Source organism: Delphinus delphis, chromosome 5 (assembly GCF_949987515.2).
Source record: "Delphinus delphis chromosome 5, mDelDel1.2, whole genome shotgun sequence".
Lineage (NCBI taxonomy): Eukaryota > Metazoa > Chordata > Mammalia > Artiodactyla > Delphinidae > Delphinus > Delphinus delphis.
The window spans coordinates 78,469,871-78,493,415 of record NC_082687.1 but is presented as its reverse complement, the minus strand read 5'-3'; the positions used below and the strand labels follow the sequence as shown (position 1 = coordinate 78,493,415).

General features: G+C 35.1%; 1 protein-coding gene across 4 annotated transcripts in view; it reads right to left on the bottom strand.

Annotated features, from left to right (window-relative positions):
* ARAP2 (ArfGAP with RhoGAP domain, ankyrin repeat and PH domain 2) overlaps positions 1-23,545 on the bottom strand; it is a 200,215-nt gene that overhangs the window by 25,473 nt on the left and 151,197 nt on the right. For all 4 annotated transcript variants that reach the window (XM_060012718.2, XM_060012721.2, XM_060012720.2 and 1 more), the window contains 4 exons: positions 22,419-22,547; positions 12,303-12,442; positions 5,546-5,628; positions 4,402-4,437 (listed from right to left, as the gene is read on the bottom strand). In XM_060012718.2, the coding sequence (XP_059868701.1) occupies positions 4,402-4,437; positions 5,546-5,628; positions 12,303-12,442; positions 22,419-22,547 (388 nt within the window). The remainder of the gene's footprint in view (positions 1-4,401; positions 4,438-5,545; positions 5,629-12,302; positions 12,443-22,418; positions 22,548-23,545) is intronic.

Genomic DNA, 23,545 nt, shown 5'->3' with positions numbered 1-23,545 from the left:
ATAGAGCCCAGATAGGCTCCAGTGTTGCATTGCCTCAGGCCAAACAACCAATAGGGAGGGAACCCAGCCTCACCCATCAGCAGTCAAGTGGATTAAAGTTTTACTGAGCTCTGACCACCAGAGCAACACCCAGCTCTACCCACCACGATTCCCTCCCATCAGGAAACCTGCACAAGCCTCTTAGATAGCCTCATCCACCAGAGGGCAGACAGCAGAAGCAAGAAGAACTACAGTCCTGTAGCCTGGGGAACAAAAACCACATCCGCAGAAAGATAGACAAGATGAAAAGGCAGAGCGCTATGTACCAGATGAAGAAACAAGATAAAACCCCAGAAAAACGACTAAATGAAGTGGAGATAGGCAACCTTCCAGAAAAAGAATTCAGAATAATGATAGTGAAGATGACCCAGGACCTCAGAAAAAAAATGGAGGCAAAGATTGAGAACATGCAAGTAATGTTTAACAAAGACATAGAAGAAAACTACACTAGAAGGAATCAATAGCAGAATAACTGAGGCAGAAGAATGGATAAGTGACGTGGAAGACAGAATGGTGGAATTCACTGCTGCAGAATAGAATAAAGAAAAAAGAATGAAAAGAAATGAAGACAGCCTAAGAGACCTCTGGGACAACATTTGCATTATAGGGGTCCCAGAAGGAGAAGAGAGAGAGAAAGATCCCGAGAAAATATTTGAAGAGATTACAGTGAAAACCTTCCCTAACATGGGAAAGGGAATAGCCACCGAAGTCCAGGAAGCACAGCGAGTCCCATGCAGGATAAACCCAAGGAGAAACATGCTGAGACACATAGTAATCAAATTGGCAAAAATTAAAGATAAAGAAAAATTATTGAAAGCAGCAAGGGAAAAACGAAAAATAACATACAAGGGAACTTCCATAAGGTTAACAGCTGATTTCTCAGCAGAAACTCTACAAAGCCACAAGGGAGTGGCATGGTATACTTAAAGTGATGAAAGGGAAGAACCTACAACCAAGTTTACTCTACCTGGCAAGGATCTCACTCAGATTCGATGGAGAAACCAAAAGCTCTACAACAAATGGCACAGGAACTTCCCTAAGTGGGAACCACAAGAGAAGAAAAGGACCTACAAAAACACACCCTAAACAATTAAGAAAACAGTCATAGGAACATACATATCGATAATTACCTTAAACGTGAATGGATTAAATGCTCCCACGAAAAGACACAGGCTTGCTGAATGGATACAAAAACAAGACCCATCTATATGCTGTCTACAAGAGTCCCACTTCAGACCTAGGGACACATACAGACTGAAAGTGAGGGGATGGAAAAAGATATTCCATGCAAATGGAAATAAAAAGAAAGCTGAAGTAGCAATACTCATATCAGATAAAATAGATATTAAAATAAAGAATGTTACAAATGACAAGGAAGGACAATACATAATGATCAATCCAAGAAGAAGATATAACAATTATAAATATGTATGCACCCAACATAGGAGCACCTCAATACATAAGGCAACTGCTAATGGCTGTACAAGAGGAAATCGACAGTAACAGAATAATTTTGGGGGACTTTAACACCTCACTTTACACCAATGAACAGACCATCCAAAATGAAAATAAATAAGGAAAGAGAAGCTTTAAATGACACAAGAGACCAGATATCTTTAATTGACATTTATAGGACATTCCACCCAAAAGCAGCAGATTACACTTTCATCTCAAGTGCGCAGGGAACATTCTCCAGGATAGATCACATCTTGGGTCACAAATCAAGCCTCAGTAAATTTACGGAAATTGAAATCATATCAAGCATCTTTTCTGACCACAATGCTATGAGATTAGAAATGAATTACAGGGGAAAAAACATAAAAAACACAAACACATGGAGGCGAAACACTAGGTTACTAAATAACCAAGAGATCGCTGAAGAAATCAAAAAGGAAATCAAAAAATAGCTAGAGACAAATGATAATGAAAACACGACAACCCAAAACATATGGGATGCAGTAAAAGCAGTTCTAAGAGGGAAGTTTATAGCTATACAAGCCTACCTCAAGAAACAAGAAAAATCTCAAATAAATAATCTAACCTTACACCTAAAGGAACTAGAGAAAAAAGAAGAAACAAAATCCACAGTTAATAGAAGGAAAGAAATCATAAATATCAGAGCAGAAATAACTGAAATAGAAACAAAGAAAAGAATAGCAAGGATCAATACAACTAAAAGCTGGTTCTTGGAGAAGATAAACAAAATTGATAAGCCATTAGCCAGACTCATCAAGAAAAAGAGGGAGAGGACTCAAATCAATAAAATTAGAAATGAAAAAGGAGAAGTTACAACAGACACTGCAGAAATACAAAGCATCACAAGAGACTACTACAAGCAACTCTATGCCAATAAAATGGACAACCTGGAAGAAATGGACAAATTCTTAGAAAGGTATAACCTTCCAAGACTGAACCAGGAAGAAATAGAAAATATGAACAGACCAATCACAAGTAATGAAATTGAAACTGTGATTAAAAATCTTCCAATAAATAAAAGTCCAGGACCAGATGGCTTCACAGGTGAATTCTATCAAACATTTAGAGAAGAGCTAACACCCATCCTTCTCAAACTCTTCCAAAAAGTTGCAGAGGAAGGAACACTCCCAAACTCATTCTATGAGGCCAGCATCACCCTGATACCAAAACCAGACAAAGATACTACAAAAAGAGAAAATTATAGGCCAATATCACTGATGAATATAGGTGCAAAAATCCTCAACAAAATACTAACAAACAGAATCCAACAACACATTAAAAGGATCATATACCATGATCAAGTAGGATTTCTCCCAGGGATGCAAAGATTCTTCAATATATGCAAATCAATCAACATGATACACCATATTAACAAACTGAAGAATAAAAACCATATGACCATCTCAATAGATGCAGAAAAAGCTTTGACAAAGTTCACCACCCATTTATGATAAAAACTCTCCAGAAAGGGGGCATAGAGGGAACCTACCTCAACATAATAAAGGCTATATATGACAAACCCACAGCAAACATCATTCTCAATGGTGAAAAAATGAAAGCATTTCCTCTAAGATCAGGAACAAGACAAGAATGTCCACTCTCACCGCTCTTATTCAAAATAGTTTTGGAAGTCCTAGCCTCAGCACTCAGAGAAGAAAAAGAAATGAAAGGAATACAAATTGGAGAAGAAGAAGTAAAGCTGTCACTGTTTGCAGATGACATGATACTATACATAGAGAATCCTAAAGATGCCACCAGAAAACTACTAGAGCTAATCAATGAATTTGGTAAAGTAGCAGGATACAAAATTAAAAAATTAAGAAATCTCTTGCATTTCTATACACTAATGATGAAAAATCTGAAAGAGAAATTAAGGAAACACTCCTATTTACCATTGCAGCAAAAAGAATAAAATACCTAGGAATAAACCTAGCTAGAGAGACAAAAGACCTGTATACACAAAATTATGACACTGATGAAAGAATTAAAGATGATACCAACAGATGGAGAGATATACCATGTTCTTGTATTGGAAGAATGAATACTGTGAAAATGACTATACTACCCAACACAATCTACAGATTCAATGCAATCCCTATCAAATTACCACTGGCATTTTTTATGGAATTAGAACAAAAAATCTTAAAATTTGTATGGAGACACAAAAGACCCAGAATAGTCAAAGCAGTCTTGAGGGAAAAAAGCAGAGCTGGAGGAATCAGACTCCCTGACTTCAGACAATACTACAAAGCTACAGTAATCAAGACAATATGGTACTGGCACAAAAACAGAAACATAGATCAATGCAACAAGATAGAAAGCCCAGAGGTAAACCCACGCACCTATGGTCAACTAATCTATGACAAAGGAAGCAAGGATATACAATGGAGAAAAGACAGTCTCTTCAAAAGTGGTGCTGGGAAAACTGGACAGCTACATGTAAAAGAATGAAGTTAGAACAGTCCCTAACACCATACACAAAAATAAACTCAAAATGGATTAGAAAAAAAAATACCTCTATGGAAAGAACAGGTTTGAAACTAAGATTTTTTATTTTTTACTCTGAGTTTTGGTGACTTATTATCCTTTATTTAAAACTGAGTTTTGCCTGCTTATCCCATAAAACCAGAGATTCCTCATTTACATAATGAGTAGGAAGAAATCATGTGTAGCTTCTCTTTACAGGCAGTGGCAAATAGGATACATGAGACTGAAATAGACCTAAACCCTGAAGCAAATCTACTTTCCTCTTCTTAGGCTCAAAGTATTTAGAAAAGATTTTAACTTCACTTAGAAGAAACATTTCCTGTCTCTAGATCTATCTGCCAAATACTAATCCTGTATCATCAATATATCAAATCCAAAACTTGCTGGCTGTTAACTTACCAGAGATGTTTTTCAGAATATGCCGTCAATCCCCAACTGCATCACATGGGAAAAAAACACATGCATACATATTAAAAATGATTCATTTTACAAGATAATACACAGGATTAGATGTTAAGGAGGTAATATTTAATGGTGGGAATGCATAACAGAATTGATACCCACAAGTGATGATTCATTGGGTATCATTTATCTAGAGGTAAATGATAAATGTTGAGGTATTTGGCTACAAATTTAAATACACTGAAGGACACAGGGGGAAAGGGTCTCATGATGTTACGCGGCAGTGGGGGAAATCTCTCACAGGATATTCGGGGCTGAGTAAGGCCAGATGTCTAGGAAAATGGCCAAAATAAGATAATATATATATATTTACTTATTGATACTGTGAGAAATTTTAAAGAATGTGCCAGTCACAACACAGATATATGTGCTGGGCTTAGAAATTAAGCACAGAGGCAAAAGTGAGGACATTTTCAGTGACAGAATCTGAATCATATGCAGTTCATTAAAATGGCATTTCATGATATTAAAAGTATTAGTGCAAACATTAATTAGCTAATCAAAGTAATCCGTGATGAGAAAGTGTGGTATAACTCGAATGTTGGGTTGATTCAAGGGCTAATGAGAAACATAATATTTAAGAAGGGTCCACTTCCTCTCAACCATCTGTGTGCTGTGGGTTTATTACCAAACTCAGCAAAACGAAGGGGGCAAATCATAAAGCCAGGACCAAGATGATGTAAAAGCCATGGAGGCTGGAGGGCAGCATTTGTCTTCCTTTGGGTAGACTTGTTTGGAACATTCCTTACATCGCTAGGCTGTGACTGAGCAAGGAATGGGATGTGGAGAAACCCATGTGCTTCTCAGTAGACAGGGCCTTCTGGGGATTTCTTGTTCTACACAGAGGAGATGCCATCACCCAGTAGCTTGACTTGAGCGGGAACATCATCATCCCTCCTCATCCACCCACACAGGTTCCCTTGATCTGCCATAGGTCCCCTGCCACATGTCTGTGGCAACTTAAGGAATCTTTCTAAAGCTTAACTTATAACAAGTTAGACTAATGCCACTGATCCCTAAGTCCTTGAACAGATATACTTTCCTGTAACTTTTTCAACAGCTCTTCCCTTCCAAGCTTTACCTTGTTGGAGGCTTCATCTTCTTTTTTACTCCAAGATAAAACTTCATTGAACTGAGAGAAAACATTTTGTCAGGTTTACTACTCTGTAAAGGAAAACAAGGTAAATTTGTAATTAAACAGATTTTATCAGTATCCTTCTATTTTCCTTAAGTATTAAGAATCGAGTTTAGAATTATTAGTTTCTCCAATGTTTCATGAATGTAATACCAAATTTTTAGTAAATGAAGATTGTTTTGATTAAAATGTTATAAATTTAAATAAATCTGGATACATACATATGATTACATATGTGTGTATATATACAAACACACACATACAATAATTCCTTATTCAAAACACTTGGGACCAGATGTATATGAGAATTGATAATTTTTCAATTTTTCATACTTAAAAAATACATGTGCAATATATTTTGTAACTCCATGATACCACCAGTGTTGTCTGGGGCAGCACCCTATATTCAAATATATTCATATTTCTCTACAAAAATGCATGACATTTCATACAGTGTGAATAAGTAAAGGTCATAAATATTGTTATGGACTGAATGTTAGTCCACAGTATAGATGAGAATTTAAGTTGAAAAACTTTGGTTAACAATTATCCCAGTCCTTATTAAACAAATCTTTCTTTGGACATGCATTTATGATGGCATAATTATCAAAAATAAATTATGATAAACAGTTACATCTTTTACCTCACTTTATGTTACCAATGCTATCTCTGTTCATTTTTATGCCAGGATATTATCTAACCTATTTTAGTTTTACTGTATGAATAAATAGTTGGATGGGAAATACTTGACAATTATTTTACTTTTTATGTCCCCCAAAATGTTTGTAAATACTCTTCTCTGTTTACCCTTTGAGGTGAGTTATCAAATCATTTTTTCCAAGTTCTAAAAATAATTCCCTTTGCGATTTTGAAAAGAATTACATTAAACCTATAGATCAATATTAGTAGACTTTGTCTTTTTGTGTTTTTATATATAAATTTATTTTTTGGCTGCTTTGGGTTTTCGTTGCTGGGCGTGGGCTTTCTCTAGTTGCGGTGAGTGGCGGCTACTCCTCGTTGCTGTGCACAGGCTTCTCACTGCCTTGGCTTCTCTTGTTGCAGAGCACAGGCTCTAGGCAGGCAGGCTTCAGTAGTTGTGGCACACTGGCTCAGTAGTTGTGGCTCGAGGGCTCTAGCGCGCAGGCTCAGTAGTTGTGGCGCACAGGCTTAGTTGCTCTGCGGCATGTGGGATCTTCCTGGACCAGGGCTCGAACCCGTGTCCCCTGCATTGGCAGGCGGATTCTTAACCACTGCACCACCAGGGAAGTCCATAGATCAATATTAGTAGACTTTACATTAATTTTCTTTCATTTCTATCAGTGCAGTTCTGTAGTCTTCTTCATGTAAGCCTCTTCTTCTTAAGGTCATTTTCTGGTAGTTTATGTGTTTGGTTTGGGGGTATTGATTTTTTAGCTTGCTACTTTACTGAATGTTAAGGAATAACACTTGAAGTCTGATATGGAACAGTGAGGTAGCTTTGTAATTCAGTAAGTTTTCCATATAGGAAAGAGTCAAGGAGAGGAGAACGTAGGAGTGTATATAGTAGCAGACTCCTGGATACCTTTGTCAGAGGTTCAATCGGATTACATCTGTGGTTAATGTCTCTCCTCAAAGCTTAGACTGCTAGTCCCAATGGAGGCAGCAGCAGGGTCAGGTGAGAGGCTGCAATTCCAGTAGTACAGGTAGAGGGGACCTGCACATTTAAGAATGAGAAGCACTGTGCCTGATCTAAGTAGTCTTATTTATACACGGCATTGATAAGCCCAGGACTGCCTATATTTTGAAACACTGTTGGCAATAGATAGAGAGCCTGAAGTAATACAACTGATTCCCAAGCCACTCTGGACATGCCAGCTCATGACTTTGTATTTTATCCTGTCCAAAGAGAACACAGATGCCATAATTTAAGATGAGTTCAGCCAAGGTGGAAAGAAACCCTTTTCAGTTTCAGTCTTTAAACTGAATAAGCATAAATAGGAACTGTAAGGATCCTAATGCAAAGTTCTATTAAAAGAAATCTCTTTTGGCATTATAACTTTACTGTTGGTTTATTACAACTCTTTAGGTATGTGTACCTTCTGGAGTATTTCTTCAAAAAGTTGAGGTATTATGAAGTGTATAGTATGTTGCTACAGGCAGTATATTTCAAAGTAAAATTTTTAACTGAGTCAATTAAATTAGTGTGCTTAAAAAATTATTCTTGTTACTAAGAAGAGTTTGCTTATTAGTGCATGCAACTTTTAACGACCACTCCCTCCCCATTTGCTGTTTTCACACCATTAATAGTGTAATGATAATATTCGTTGAAACTTCTCACCTTTTATGTAAATCAAGTCTGAAAACATTTTAATTAACATTTTCTGTGCAGGGAAAACTCTCAAAACAAAATATATCTTCCTCTGTGTATTACCCTAATTTGTTGTTAATGAGCATTCATAAATTATCTCTAATTAACACATAGTCTCTTTAAATACACTTTTCAATTTGTAATTTCTACTCCCTTCTCAGTAAATCATTTTCTAAATATGTACAAGCACACATATATTAAGAGCAACTGTCAAACCAGAGCCAAATCTTTATTCAAATAAGCTAGGAGTTTTTTTACTATTGATTATTTACTGTAAAATCATTTGAAAAGCAAACACTGCCAGTGACTTGACCATCAATATTAAAAGGGAAAGACCAGCAGCATGAAGAAATAACCAGCAAAATAACACCATGTGTTGAAAATAACAGTAGTTTGAGTTTAAAGGAAAACCACAAGTCTCTCATCTGCTTGCCTTAATGTGCAAATTAAAATATCAGTTGCATTAATTGATTCTGACAGATGCATAAATACAACTTTCAAACACTTAGACTATAATTCCGTAACCTGAGGTCACTGTGACAAAAATAAAATGTCTTCATTGTCTTTAAAGAACACTATCTTTCTGACAAACACTATATGATCTCACTTATATGCAGAATCTAAAAAAGTCAAACTCACATAGAAGCAGAGTAGAATGGTGGTTTCCAGGGGATGGGAGTGAGGGAAATGGGAAGGTGTTGATCAAAGGGTACTAAGTTTCAGTTATGTAAGATGAATAGGTCCTGGAAATCTAAACTACAGCATGGTGACTACAGTTAACAGTACTGTATTGTATACTTGAAACTTGCTAAGAGGGTAGATCTTAAATGTTCTCACCACAAGTGCATACACACACAAAACTATGTGAGGTAATGAATATGTTAGTTAGCTTAGATTGTGGTAATCATGGCACAATGTATAGGTATATCAAAAGCATCACGTTGTATAACAAATAAATACAATTTTTGTCAATTATACTTCAATAAACATGGGGAAAAAATTCAAATGTCAAAAAAAAGAACACTGTCTTTCAGGCAAGCTCTCGATACTATTACTGTCTACCAGTTTGTATGAATTATTTTAGATTAAGCAGGATGATACTTTCAAAAAGATACAAATTCTTAAAAACATTCTGTTAAGGGATGAAATTCTTTAGCTCAATTACAAAATCATTTCACCTTAAAAAAAATAATTTCTCCATGAACAGGCTTCCTTGTGGCAGGTTTTAAAATTTACATCAGCTTGGGGAAAAACATTATAAAAAACCTGAATTGTGTAAAGTGTCATATTTGAAAATATTTGGTACTATTAAAATGAAAAACACTTATCCTCTTTAAATAAAATTCCATCAGCAATAACACCAAGCCAAAATAATACAAATTATTGTTTCTATAGTAAGAAACAATAAAGCGTCTGCATAAAGCCTTTGGAAATAGACATCTGGGAATGAATTCTGACTCTATCGCTTATAGGCTAAGTGATCTTGGGCAAGTTATGTAATATCTTGGTATACTACATTTCTTCATCTGTCAAGGGGGAATAACTATAGCACTAGTTTCATAGGATTATTGTAAAGATAAAGTGCGATAATCAAAGCGAAATATATAGAACTCTGCTTTTTATGGATTAACGGGTTGAATGTTAGTTGGGGCCATTATGACTGCACTTCTATTGCTACTAGTTGTTTCTAGCAACCTTCTGTTGCTACACAATGGAAGCGTAGGTTCCTTAATGGGACTAAAAAGTCCATGGTGATTTTAAAATACCCTAAGCAGATATCCAACTACACAAGTGACAATTAACCAACATGTAAATGGAAGGACAAGGATGAAGGAAATGAGTCTAATGAAGATCAAGATGGGTGACGCATTGAAGAAAACCAAACAAAATTCAATCAGATTGAGTTCTAGATGGCTAGAATAAGCAGCTGTGAAGTTTAGCATTTCCTTTCATGAACATAAACCTACAGTTCATGAACCTTAAAATCTGATGTGTTTGGCTCACCTAATCCCAAATTCTTAAATGCCTTATTTCTGCAAACTCCACTCTTCCTGCACTGAACAAAGTGAAGAATGATATCAAATGATAATAAACGGTAACAATCGTTTGATACCCACACAGATTCCCTGCTAGGTTTATCAGATGGAGTAACAAAGTGTGACTTCCAGTATATAATACAGGCCTCTGAAGAGAGGGATTAAGGGCTGCGGAATTCAGTGCTGTTTTGTTAGCTCCCTGCCTGGACATTCCACTGTTCTTGAAGAACATGAACGTGAAATGGATACACTAAGTAGAATGCTACTAAAATTTATTTATGCCCACCTGGAGGCTTCCCTGCTGGAGGAACATACAGGACAGTGGTCAGTGTGTGGAGAGCTCAGTAGAAGCCACAACTAAATGGGGCTATAGAACTTTGGAAACCTGTTTAATAATTCTTCCTTCATAACAATACAGTATTAAATAATAGATGTTACTAGTCTGGTCCTTCTTTATAGATCTCCAAAACACAACATAGTGAAGCGTCACACGCTTGAAATATGCAAGCAATGCTTACTCAAGCGAATATTAGAATTCAATGGAAAAAAGTAGCTTTAGGTCCTGCCGTCATTCCACATTTAAAAGAATTGCTTGGATATTGCTTGAATCTCAAGGAAGTAGAAATGTTACTGTATATACCCATGTAACCACCACCCAAAACTGGATAGAGAACATTTATTTCTGTTATCCTAGAAAGTACCCTACCGACCCTATGTCCTTGCTTCAGTAGAAAACCTTCTCCACACCACAGGCAAACACTTTCTGACTCCCATCACCATAAATGATTTTGCCTCTTCTTAGACCTTTTATAGACAGACTCATATGGTACTATTTTGGGTCAAACTTTTTTTGCTCAGCAAGGATTTGAACATTCACCCATGTGGTTGCATTCATTCATTTTTCTTGCTGAATATTATTCCATTGTCTGAATATATCATTCTCTTATTGATGGGCATTTAGAATGTTTACAGGTTTTAGCTTTTATAAATAAAGCTGCTTATGAATATTCTTGAACAAGTGCTTTAGTGGATATAATACCTGGGAATAGAGTTGCTGAATCATGGGGTAGATGTATGAATAACTTAATTTTAAAAACTGCCAAAAAAGTTCTAATAGTAATTGTGTGATTTTACCCTTCCACCAGTTACTGATGAGGGTTTTAGTTAATCAACGTCCTTGTCAACATTAGATGTTGTCACTCTTATGATTTTAGTTGTACTAATGGTATAGCTTGTGGTTTTAATTTGCATTTTCCCTGATAACTAATGATGCTGAGCACTTTTGGTTCAACCACTTATCGGCCATTCCTATGTCTTCCTTCCTTCCTAATGTCTGTCCAATACTTTGCCCCAATTTTTATTGGGTTGTCTTTTTATTGTTGATTTGGAGGAGTTCTTTATATTGTGCAAATGAGTCCCTTTTCAGATATATGTACTATGAATAGATTTTTCTCAGGCTGGAACTTCCCTATTCATATTCTTAGTGGGCTGTTTTGATGAGCATGCTAATATACATATATATATATATATATATATATACATGTTTCACAGTTTGAAAAGGAACTTTTATATATATTCTTATTTAAGCATTACAACAATCTGGCATGCAGGACTCATACTATCATCATCATATTACAGATCTAGAAATGATGGATGACAGTTTAAGATTCTTATTCACACAACCAACTTGGCGGTTTTGAGGTTTTCTGATGCTAAGCTCAATATTCTTATACATACTCCCTCTTTTTCATCTCTAAGTCCTCTCTCCATTCCTCAATTCATTAATAAAAGCTGTTAGGGAATTCAAACATATTGGGATACATCAGTAAGATTCAATTAATAAATACAATATTACGAGTTAATTCATTCAAGAGTATAGGAAATATATTAATCTGATTTAATTTTTAATCAGATTTAGCATTTGGGTTTTGCCTTTTTATTCTACATTTTATTAATTTCCATTTGCTAAACTCAAGCCACTTTTGCCTTAAGGCATGACACATTCTCTTAATTTTATTGACTGAGATGCTGATTTATATGCTAGTTTATGTAACACATATTAGACTTTTCTTTAGAACTTAAGTCAATCTCTGCCCGAAAAAATATGAGGTGCTCAGAAAGGCCGTATAGGGAGTTCTTTACTGTGTTACTAGTTGCATTAATGTCATATCCCAGAGGCTGAAAGTAATCATCAGCTTACTGTACATTTTATTTACTAGAGGCCTTGACTTCCAAGAGAGAGGGCTGAGAGGCACGAAATAAGAATGTTAACACTCACACAAAAGTATATACATATTCAAATACTACATATATTAAATACCTTCATATCCTTGTAAAGAAAGAGATACCCATCTCGTAAAACAAAATACCGGTCTTGAAACTTATTTCCAGAGAGTATTTTAGATGGTTCTTCTTTGATTTTCAAGACTCCCTCTTTGATACTTTCCAGGGCCTTCCTCTCTGTAAAGTACAACATTTACTTTTGTAAGTTGGGTACATTTTCATTTATTTGGAATAGAATATAAAACATTTTTGTATTTTCAGTTTTGATGATATAAAGTAATAACTTGTTTCCTACCATTAAGAAGCCTCTAGTTAATTTCTGGGAACACCTTGTGTCAGGGGAGTATTGGATAAGTCATAGATCCAGTAACCAGATCTATTTATATCTATTTATAATACATAGGCCTGCCCATGCTGTCCAATTAGCTACTGGCTAATGAGCATCTGAAACATGGCTAGTCTCAACTGTGATGTGCTATGAGTATAAAATATATACCATATTTTGAAGATTAGTACCAAAAAAATGTAAACATATCACAATTTTATAACACTGATTACATGTTGAACTAATAATATTTTGGATATGTGAGTTTAAATAGAAGATACAAGTAAAATTAATTTCACCTATTTCTTTATATATATGTTTATATATATATTTTAAAATGTGGCTATTAGGCAATTTAAAATTACATACTCAGCTTGCATTTTATTTCTCTGAATAGCACTCATATAAATAATGCAAAATACACAGGTAAAAGAGAAATCTCTTCTGGAATCCTGTCTCAGGAATCCAGGAATTCTTGAGACATTAGAGAAATTCCTATTCCTATGAAACAGGTAAGGGTAAAGAAGGCAAAACTGCTAATAATGCTCGTGCAATACTGCCAGTGTCCCACACTTACAAATCATTTCAACAGTTTTATTAAAAATCACGTTTTTGGTAAAAAAAAAAAATGTTGAAGTTGTGTAGATTTATCACAAATAAATTGATCACTGTATCTCTAGTCTACAGCTTTCTTTGTGAAATCCCAACAGTATTAAACTGCCTACTTGAGAACTGAGGAACAGTGGAAAGAAAAGAAACCTGAAGCCAAGTAGCCACGACATGGTCATTCTGGGGTCAACTCCTGCTTTTCCTGTAAAACAGGAGTAATAACACTTATCCTGCAGATTGTTATCCTCATATTAGATCATGTCCATAAAAGATGAAGCATGAGACATTATATCAGGATGAGGGCTTTTAGCAATTTCCTGGTATTAAGGTGACACAATTTTTAAATATTCATGCAGAGTTTCTAAAATTTACAAATAACTTGATTTTAGAAAGAAAAACTCAATCTAAAACCTAGCATCCCTTGGTTTGGGGAACACCTTTACTTATACAGCAAATACTACACAGACGTTCACAATTATAGTTAGTATAAGAAGACGAAAGTTAGAAAAAATGGAAATAGTGCCTTATAACTCAAATATGAGCATGGGATGACAATCTAGAAGCAAAAATCCCCATGATTAATCACATCACTGATCCTAACTGCAAACAAAAGTAACTGACAAGCCCCAATAGTTTTCATGATCTGCATACTGGTCACAGATAACATTCTTTTAATTGCGATGTTATACTAAAATAGGTTCTTTTTAGGTGGTCTGTGACCTTAAAATAATTTCTGAAAAATACACTGCTAACATTTGTCTTCTGGTATAATCTCTTAATATTTAATTCCATAGAAAAATATTTTAAGTAATATTTTATAGCTAAATAACTTCTATTTAAATTAAAAATAACACTTATCCAATTAAAAAACTTGAAAGAAGATGTATTTTAATGCAATAGGAAGATCAAGGAAAAAATATAGAAGTAGTATTCAGCAAAATTCATATGACATCAATTCATTCTTCATGAAGTACTAAGAGTCCAGTAATACAATAACCTCAAAAGAGATGATTTCTGGACTTGCAGTGCAGTGTAAGAGACAGAGTGAACATGGACTAACAAACAGTGCTTATATATCCTGATAGGAGAAATACGGTAAGCAATTTAGAAAACATTGGGTGGGCTTAGTGATTCAGCTGATTTAGAACAGAAAAGTGGAGAAAGGCATTTATAATGCTATTGATTTAGAAATAGGTAAAGTATTTTAAGAGCATTAAATTATAATCAAGTTGTGAGATAAAGATATTATATATTGCTCAAGCCAAACCAATTCCATTCACACCTTCTGATTATACTTTTTTAAGATTTTTATTCAACTTAATAAAGCTTTCTAATTTTATCAATAAGAAATAATCGTATGTCCAGTGTTAAAGTAAACCACTCATAGGTCAAATAGAAAACAGGCTTAGGAAAAAAAAATATTGTTGACACCTTTGGTTGCATTTTTATTAAAATTTATTTGTAAAAATCGTATGTAATTATCTTAGCTAAATCTTGTTGTACACATTATTAAGGGACTCGGGAGGAGGCTTTGAGAGGAATATATGTTAAGGAGAAGGAAAGAGCAAAAAGAACCTTGAAACACTAAGTTCCATGATAAATACTGAGACCTTAGAAGAATTTCTAAAAGCTCACACAATGTTAAAATAAGTAGAAAAAACACCCATCGCTTAAGGGCCAAGATGAAGTTATGTACTTTGGGGACATTGTGCATGACTCAGTGTGTAACACAACGAAGGATATGAATTAAATGGCTTCCAATAATTCACTTTTCCAAGCTTTTCCAGTACTGCCAGGTCCCTCAACTGTGGAGTACTTCACACTTGTATTTTCACTCCCTCTACCTCATCCTGGGGAGAAAGTTTAAGATCTAGAGACATTGTTATCATTAGAGAATCATAAACCCCTTTCCCCCTCCAGGTGTTTGCTCAGACAAGGAAGGAAGGCTCAGTTGAGTTCAGTGAAGGTTCTTTAGAGTTAACACTGGGCAAGACAACAGATTGGTATTCTTAGTTATATTGTGCTGTAATTTTGTTATTAATTAGAAAAGTCCTTAAAAAGTACATGTATGAAACCACGCAGAATGGTCAATTTATTTATTTAAACAAAACGGACATCATATTACTGAGACTATGAAACTGATCTCCCCACCCAAAGAAAAAAAACAGTTTTCCAAATCATTTGAAAAACCTCAAGTTCTTAGACAAAAATAGTAATTCCTAACTAGTGGCCCCTAATCCCAATAAAATAACTGATCTGTGGAGGAGCTTGGAGGGTCTTGGGAAGGAGAGACAGAGACAGACAGAGATAGGGAGAGACACAAAGAGAGAGAAGCGGGTGGGGGAACATAAACTAGGAATGGTATTTCTAGAATACATATTCCCCCTTTATCCTTCATGCCCAGTCATCTAGCAGTCCAGCCATTGTTCTCTCAAAGTTTCTCTCTGGGGTTCAATTCCACTTCTTTTCCAATATCATCTCCTTAACCCCCGCCTTTTCTACCTAATACCTAGACGCCAGGATTCTATAATTCCACGTCCTGCTTTTCTAATGGCTCCATATAATTCCAGATTTGTGCTATGCAAATACTGTTTTATCATGTTAATACCCTTTCCAAAACTCTATTTTTTTTTTTTACTATTTGAAGTCTTACTTATGTAACATTAAAAGCCTAAACTTCTTTCCCTGACTTTTCAAGGACTAAATAAATAGACTCCTCCTACTCATCTTCATAAGCTATTAAGTTAAAATATAATATTTATTTATAAGTCAGTTGATCATAATACACTGTTTGGAAAACCAATCTGTGTCTCTGTGGCATGACTGAAGTTGATCATCTGAGTGAACCTAAGGGAAATTCCATTCTCCTTGGTTCTATACAAATTCTACCCCCCACTTCTGGACCCAACTCATCCTTGAAGATTTTTTCTAACTACTCCAGTCCATACTTGTTATTCATGTCTTTAAAACTCTAAGATAAAAGTTAGGCATTGAATACATGAAAAGTCATGTTTGTCTCATAATTTTGCTCTTAAAAATAATAATTTCAGTCTATGGCTATACCACCCTGAATGCACCCAATCTCATCTGATCTTGAAAAAATAATAATTTCATGTTTGCTTTTTAAAAAATTGTGGGCTTTAAATTTTCCTCCCCAACCTATGTGAGAACTAACATAGCACAGTGACTAAGAGTTTGCTCTGGAGCTAGACTACCTGGGCTTGAATGACAACCACATCCTCCACTGGATCCCAGGTAGTAACCTCTAAATCTCAGTTTCCTCACCTGCTAAATGGGGATTTATACAGTGATCACCCAGTAGATCTGGTATGTAAAGTATTTAGAAGAGTGCTTAGCACATAGCAAGCAGAATGTAATTGGTTATTTATCTAATGGAGAACAGACATCATTTTTTTCTGTACTGCAGAGTCTGTAGTAAACAGTATGGAAAAAATTACCCTTCCAAAGGCCTGGTGATTTATAGACTGAATTTACAAGAGTTTTAAAAACTAAAATCTGCTTCTCCACTTACCAGCCGGTCACCTTGAGGGAGTTACGTAACGTCTCCATGTCCAAGTTTCTCCATTTATAAAAGGCTTAGAGAGCACTAGTAAAAAACCCCTTAAGACTGCTAGGAAGATTAAATGACATGGTGTATGCAAAGCCATCAGCTCAGCATCTGGCGCCCAGTAAATGCATAGAAACTATGAACAATTTATCTCTTATATATGATCTGAGCAACGAAAAGGGAATATAAAACAAATGGGTCTATTTTCCATGGTCTCTATGTGTCTCCCTTCCTCTTTTGCTGGCAAAGACTATTTTCTCAGGCCTGTACATTATCTGAAAAACCAAGTTCCACCCCTGCGCATGTACTCTAAGTGCTGAAGGAGACAAGCAGTTTTCATGAGAGAATGTGCCACAACCAAGTGATATTTGGCAATATTTGCAGCCTAAAATCTAGAAATTTCTTCCAAATTAAATTAAATTAAATTCCAAGTTAAAAATTATCCATATTTTCCTTTGTTTGATATTGATTATATAGAACACATATATTCTTTATTATTTGGAGGAAGCAGAATTTGATATAGTTCACTCACTGCATGACATTCGCTCAAAATGTATTTAATAAAATTTAGTTCTACGACTGAGTAGTATATTTTCCTTTGTTACTTGTATTGAAGAAGTAATGCTTAATAGAACTAGCAGCCTGATAACATCCTTTTGTAATTAGATTATCCTTAAGCAGTAAAATTGTAAATATACTTACTACTGGAGGATTGACTAGAAAAGTGCCAGAGATTCCACACCATTTTACTGACAATGCAGCAAATTGTAGAAAGTAGAACACTACTTTTCTATTCTATCATCAATTTCCAAGAAAATACTTCCACTTGAAGTGGACTGGATCTTACTTTCAACTTTTACACATCTTTGGATTTAAAAAGATATGATGGGAGTGGAATATAAATTATTTCAGCTAGACTATGATTTATGAACTCATATTATTTTTGCTGGAATTTTCCTTTATTTTCTTAAGTCAGTGGATAGGGGATGGCTCAGCTTTCCAGGTCTGAATTTGCTGGAAGCAGTTGCATTTTGAACTATTCTATTCTAATGTAAATTTAATTCCAAAGCATCTGTCATATGTGGCAATCTAAATTTAGAAACCCACACGCATTTTCATTTGAGTTACATCTTCTATCTTAAAAGTAGTTCTTCCCCATTGAGATCATTAAAACTTGGTTCTGTTGTATCACATTCTATTGGGGTAATATTAAAGAACTTTAGTGCTTAAAATAAGACTTCTGCAAGAAAAAATTATTTATTCTGGAACCTTATAGAAGCTATAAATTTATGGCTAACTTGTGATAGAGATGTTGAAACTTAATATGAGATAATGATAATATAAGGTGGTCTAATATGATTAGCTCTGACAAAGTCTAAATGGCAATTTGAATGAAGTTTCATTCTCCCTATCTCAATGTCTCAGCCATAATCCATGGGGTAGAAAAGAAATTCAGACTATTATTTTTCTTTTCAAGTTAGTTACCTCCTCATTACAATAAGGACAATAGCCCAAAATGCTTCTCAGAAATACAATGCTGCTTTTGCAAAACACAGAATTGATTTTTAAGTAGAGGCAACAGAAAATTCATTTACTCTTACATACTTGTATAAAAGTAAAGTATGCTTCCTCATTACCTTAAATGAATGAGCAGAAATTAAGTGTTGTTTGACTCTAAAGTCTATTCCTTCTTGTGATATCTATATTTTAAACTATTGAGATAAAATGAACAAATTGAGAAAATTAAAACCCCTAAACAACCCCAAACCCCTAAACTTATTATTTGATAAAATTTTTCATTAAGCAAGAAGGTGGTATCAAACAAAAGTATATGCCTATAATTTGTTGCATAAAATCAGAAATACCATCATGCAATTAATGAAATGCAAGTCGTGTGTGTGTGTGTGTGTGTGTGTGTAGATAAAGGAGAGACAGGAAGAGATAGTGATAGGTAGACAGACACTAAGGTTTGTGGCAAAAGGTGTCAGGTATGATGAGACAGGTGTGACGGATGTGTCGGTGCTACTTTATGTTTTAAGAAAATATTAACACAATAGCTATTCATTACTGAGAGAAAAGTATGGTTGTAACCAACCAGCCTTGTTTCAAACTGTGCTAATTTCCACTTGGCCCCCAGGTTAGAATAAGAAAATCTTAAGAAAGGAAAAGAAATCCTTAACATTGTTTCCTCTCTGCTGTGAAGAGCCATGTGTTTCTGAGGTGATTCCAGTTTTTCTGCTAACAAATTGACAGAGAAATCACATTTGATTTACTTTCACTATTTTCCCTTTAGATCCCAATTTTAAGTAGTAGTGCATGTAATGAATGGAGCAATAACTCTGGAGTAGGTGGTCACTGTGATTGATTTAGGAGACATTTGCCAAGACAAAGACAAAGTAGACTGAATACCTAACCAACCTAAAATCTATCACACAGGGTACCCCATAAGAAGTACTTAGAATCCCCAGGTTACTGTAAGACATGACTATAAGAAAAAATCATGACTTTAGAAGTTGATTTAAAAACAAACAATAGGCCAAACCTTCTTTAAAATGACAATCCTAAATGCACACAGATGTAGAACCAACCATAATGAAAAAGATTTTACTTTGACAATCTGAATATAAATCAAGCTCTAATAAAAACATTTATAAAAATTTTATTGTCTAGAAAACTAAAAAAGAAAGTTAAATATTTACTTCATAGGTACTCCTGTTTCTGACCAAAAGTACATAACTACTAATATGAAATGGTCTAATTAATGTATTTCCTGAGGGTTACTCTAAAACCTGACTTTTTTTTTTTTTCATTCAGAGGGACATAATTTCCTGGTAGAAAGAACTATTGATATCATAATAACAAGTTGTGTATTGGCTTGGCCAGCTGAGGAGGGTAGAGTGCAGGGGTAGTGATAAGTTTCATAGCTCCCACCCTGTCAGAGGAATGCAGGAGATATGAGAGTAGCATAAGAGTTTACTGACATCTTACTCTAGAAAGTAAATCTCAGAAACTGTCATGTAAGCCTGCTTTCCACTGTTTGTTTAGACCTTTTCCACTGCTTTTTCTAGACCTTACAGAAGCCTGATGCTTTCAAAACAGGACACACTCATAACCCCCAAAAGAGGCCGTGTACAATAGGTGAGGCATCATTTTAATGCCCAATTAAATGCCCAATCTTCCTACCTATTTTGTGGGTAGAGCAATTTATAGTTTGTCACTCGACCATTTCTTGTTGCCCTTAAACAACAAAGAGTTTACTCAGATGTGAGTAAACCCACTCAATCTAACATCGCTAATACAGCACTTAATGGTATCCTTGCTTTGGGTTATCCCTCAGGCCACCTGCACAAAACCTTCCTTTATATTATAGCCTTTTAAGATCTTATTCTTGTCTGGTTTTATTCACATAGCCAGTCCACTAGCATTCAAACAAGAGCTAAGTTTTTGCAACATGGAGAATTAAGAGACATTTTTGAGGGATATTAGAAAAAGGAAAATTCTCACCAAAAATAAATTAAAATTTACCTGAAAAGATGACTTATTTTCTAAAAGAAAAGAAGCCATGAGAACCTATAATGTATTTCATAATGCAGGCAGGAGTTTGTTCATAAACTCAATACGTTTCCTTTATCTCAATGTTAAAATGAAAGAATAACAGAATTTAAGAGTTAGGCCAGATTTCAAAGGTTATCTAAATCAGAGATTCTCAACATGACACCATTGACATGTTGAGCCAGATTATGCTTTGTTGTAAAGAGCCTTCCTGTGTATTGTAGGATGTTTAGCAGCATCTCTGGTCTCTAACCACTAAATACCAGAAGCACCACCCTACCCAGTGTGACCATCAGAAATATCTCCAGACATTGCCAAATGCCCTCTGGGGGACAAAAATCTTCCCCACCTGACAGTCACTGCTCTATGACAGGGATGCTTGTAGCAGTCATATGATGAGAGAGAATTTCTATTGCAATCGTTGAGCAGTATACAGAGGATGTGGCCAAAATCATATGTAGGAGTAAGAAAGAAGTTAAACAAGATAAAGTTGTCTAAAAGGCTAAATTTCTATAGCAAAAAGAACACATGTTGTGTTTATTTAGATGCTAGTAAGACCAGAATGACACAGAAGCTGTTAAACTGCTTGCATTTTGTAAAAATACTTTTGTGTAATTGTAAGATATGAAGGGCAGAGTTCTGGACTGAATGTTTATGTTTCCCCAATTCATATGTTGAAACCTACCTACATGGTATCAGGTTTTAGGAGGTGGGGCCTTTATGAGGTAATTAGGATTAGATGAGATCATGAGGGTGGAATCCTCAGGAATGGGCTTAGTGCCCTTGTTAAGAGTCACAGAGAGTGCGCTTCCCCTCTCTGCTCTCTGCCCTGGGAGGATACAAGAAGTCCCCAGTCTGCAACCTGGAAGAGGCCTCTCACCAGAACTTGGCCAGGCTGGCACCCTGATGTCAGACTTCTAGGCTCCACACTGTGAGAAATAAACTTCTGTTGTTTATGAGCCATCTAGTCTATTGTAGTCTGTTATAGTAGCCAGATTATCATGAAATCAGAAACATATCAGATTAGCCTGGTACAATTAAGAACTTGCTGATTTATGGCTACTAGCTAGAGAGTCTGCAATCATACCAAGTAGCTTTACCGCATTTAAGAACTGTACCCACCTCCCCATCTTTTTTCTTTTTTCTTAATAATTAGAAGTAAAACCAATCTGTTCTCAAATCTAGTACTTAATAAATGTGTGATCTGGAGGCAAGTTACTTAATTTCTCTGAGCTTCCCTTTTCTCAGTTGTAAAATTCAAATGATAATATAACTCCTGGAGAAATTTTTTAAAAAGTATAAATGAGTTTTGGTATGCAGAGAGCTCATTTTATAATACCTGATTAATAAATAGTAATGGTTATTATCAATATGAATTATAAAAGTTGTGGTAAATTTTATCTTATAAAACTTAAATCCTCTGCTTTCGGGGTTGGTTTATAGACAGTGTGGCAAGAAATCTTTTTCTAATCTGTCAGATGATGTAAACATAACAGAAGAATCTAAATTTCAAAATGAAAGTTTTCTGATATCTCAAACAAGTTCAGAGACTGTCTTATTTGGATCCCCCATGCTAGCTAACTTCTTATTTAACCTTACATGTATACATGTCTTCTCCCAGTTGGATGGCAAATATCCTTATTGGAAGTATTTATTTTGTATTTGTTTTCCAATATTACTGCAAAATAGGTGAGAATTATAACAAGCACACAATCTCAGAGCTTGCGATTCTTGAATGCTCGGAGAACTTTCAAATGTAAATATAATTCAAGATGATTCACCATCTATCTAAAAATTAGGAAAACACTTAAGCATGGCAAATAAATAAACTAAACCCCAAACCTTAAAAAGATGAATCATTCCTGCTAAATCTTTAATTTGATACGGTCAAATTAACCAACTATTACCACAGTCTGACCCACCAGGAAAATATGACCCTGGCACTTGGTCTATATATTCTTCTTTCTAACAATAATGGCAGTAGATTTTTCATTTAGCTACTCATTTTTACATTTTCAGAAAACACTTGTGCCATAATAATTATCCTTTAACCACTCAAATTTTCAATCATAGTTGCAATGCGAAATAACAGCACCTACCATTATAGTGTTTAACGGCGTCAATGGTTAAGAATCTCTTCACCACAAGATAAGCAGATCCAGGTTCAGCTAATGAACTCCACCGAAGCACCTGTTCCAACACATTTTCTGTGTAGTGAAGAGGGCGCTCTGCAAACAGAGACAAATCAAATTACAAAAGAAATCTTAACTTTTTTTAATTATAAAATTTAAAACGTCCTTTTAGAAAGCTCTGTACAAGACAATAAGCATGACTGTATCTTATGGTACACAAGATAGTGCTAGGACTACATACAGGAAACCCTAAGACCTAGAACAGCATTAAGCACGTAATAAAATTTACTGTATAAATAAATCTTTGCAGGGACATTTGTTTGTTACACAACAATTTAAAAAAAATTCAGAGGTACTACCCTTTAAATATAATTTCACAAATATAGCTACCTTTTTGTACAACAAATTAGTGAATTACTCTACTTTTTAATTTAAACAACATTCTGGTTTGCTTATGGAAAGCTGTGTATTTGAATATGCAAATAATAATTATAAAAGGACTAGTAAAATTAGTCTTGTCCAGTACTAAGTAATAACATAAATAAACCCTTTGTTTCTCCCAACAAGACTAGCATAATTTGTGATCAATATTAGTGAATAACTTATAGCTGATACAGTCAACTTACATGAAATTATAAAAAATAACTTCAACAGAGAATATAAGATAATCATTATCAAACAGTACTGAGTAATCTATGTTTAACTATTAGTGGAAATATCAATCAGAAACATTATGTAGCAATATTATACATTAACTGTTCATATAATAGGCCAACAAGCAAGAAGTTGATGACATCTTAAAGATTTCTCCTTGGTAGAAGGACGTGATCTCACTCCCTCTTGCGAGAACACCAGAATCACAACTAACTGCTGAACAGTCATTGACAGGAAGACACTGGAACTCACCAAAAAAGATACCCCTCATCCAAAGACAAAGGAAAAGCCACAATGAGACGGTAGAAGGAGCACAATCACAATAAAATCAAATCCCATAACTGCTGGGTAGGTGACTCACAAACTGGAGAATACTTATACCACAGAAGTCCACCCACCGGAATGAAGGTTCTGAGCCCCACGTCAGGCTTCCCAACCTG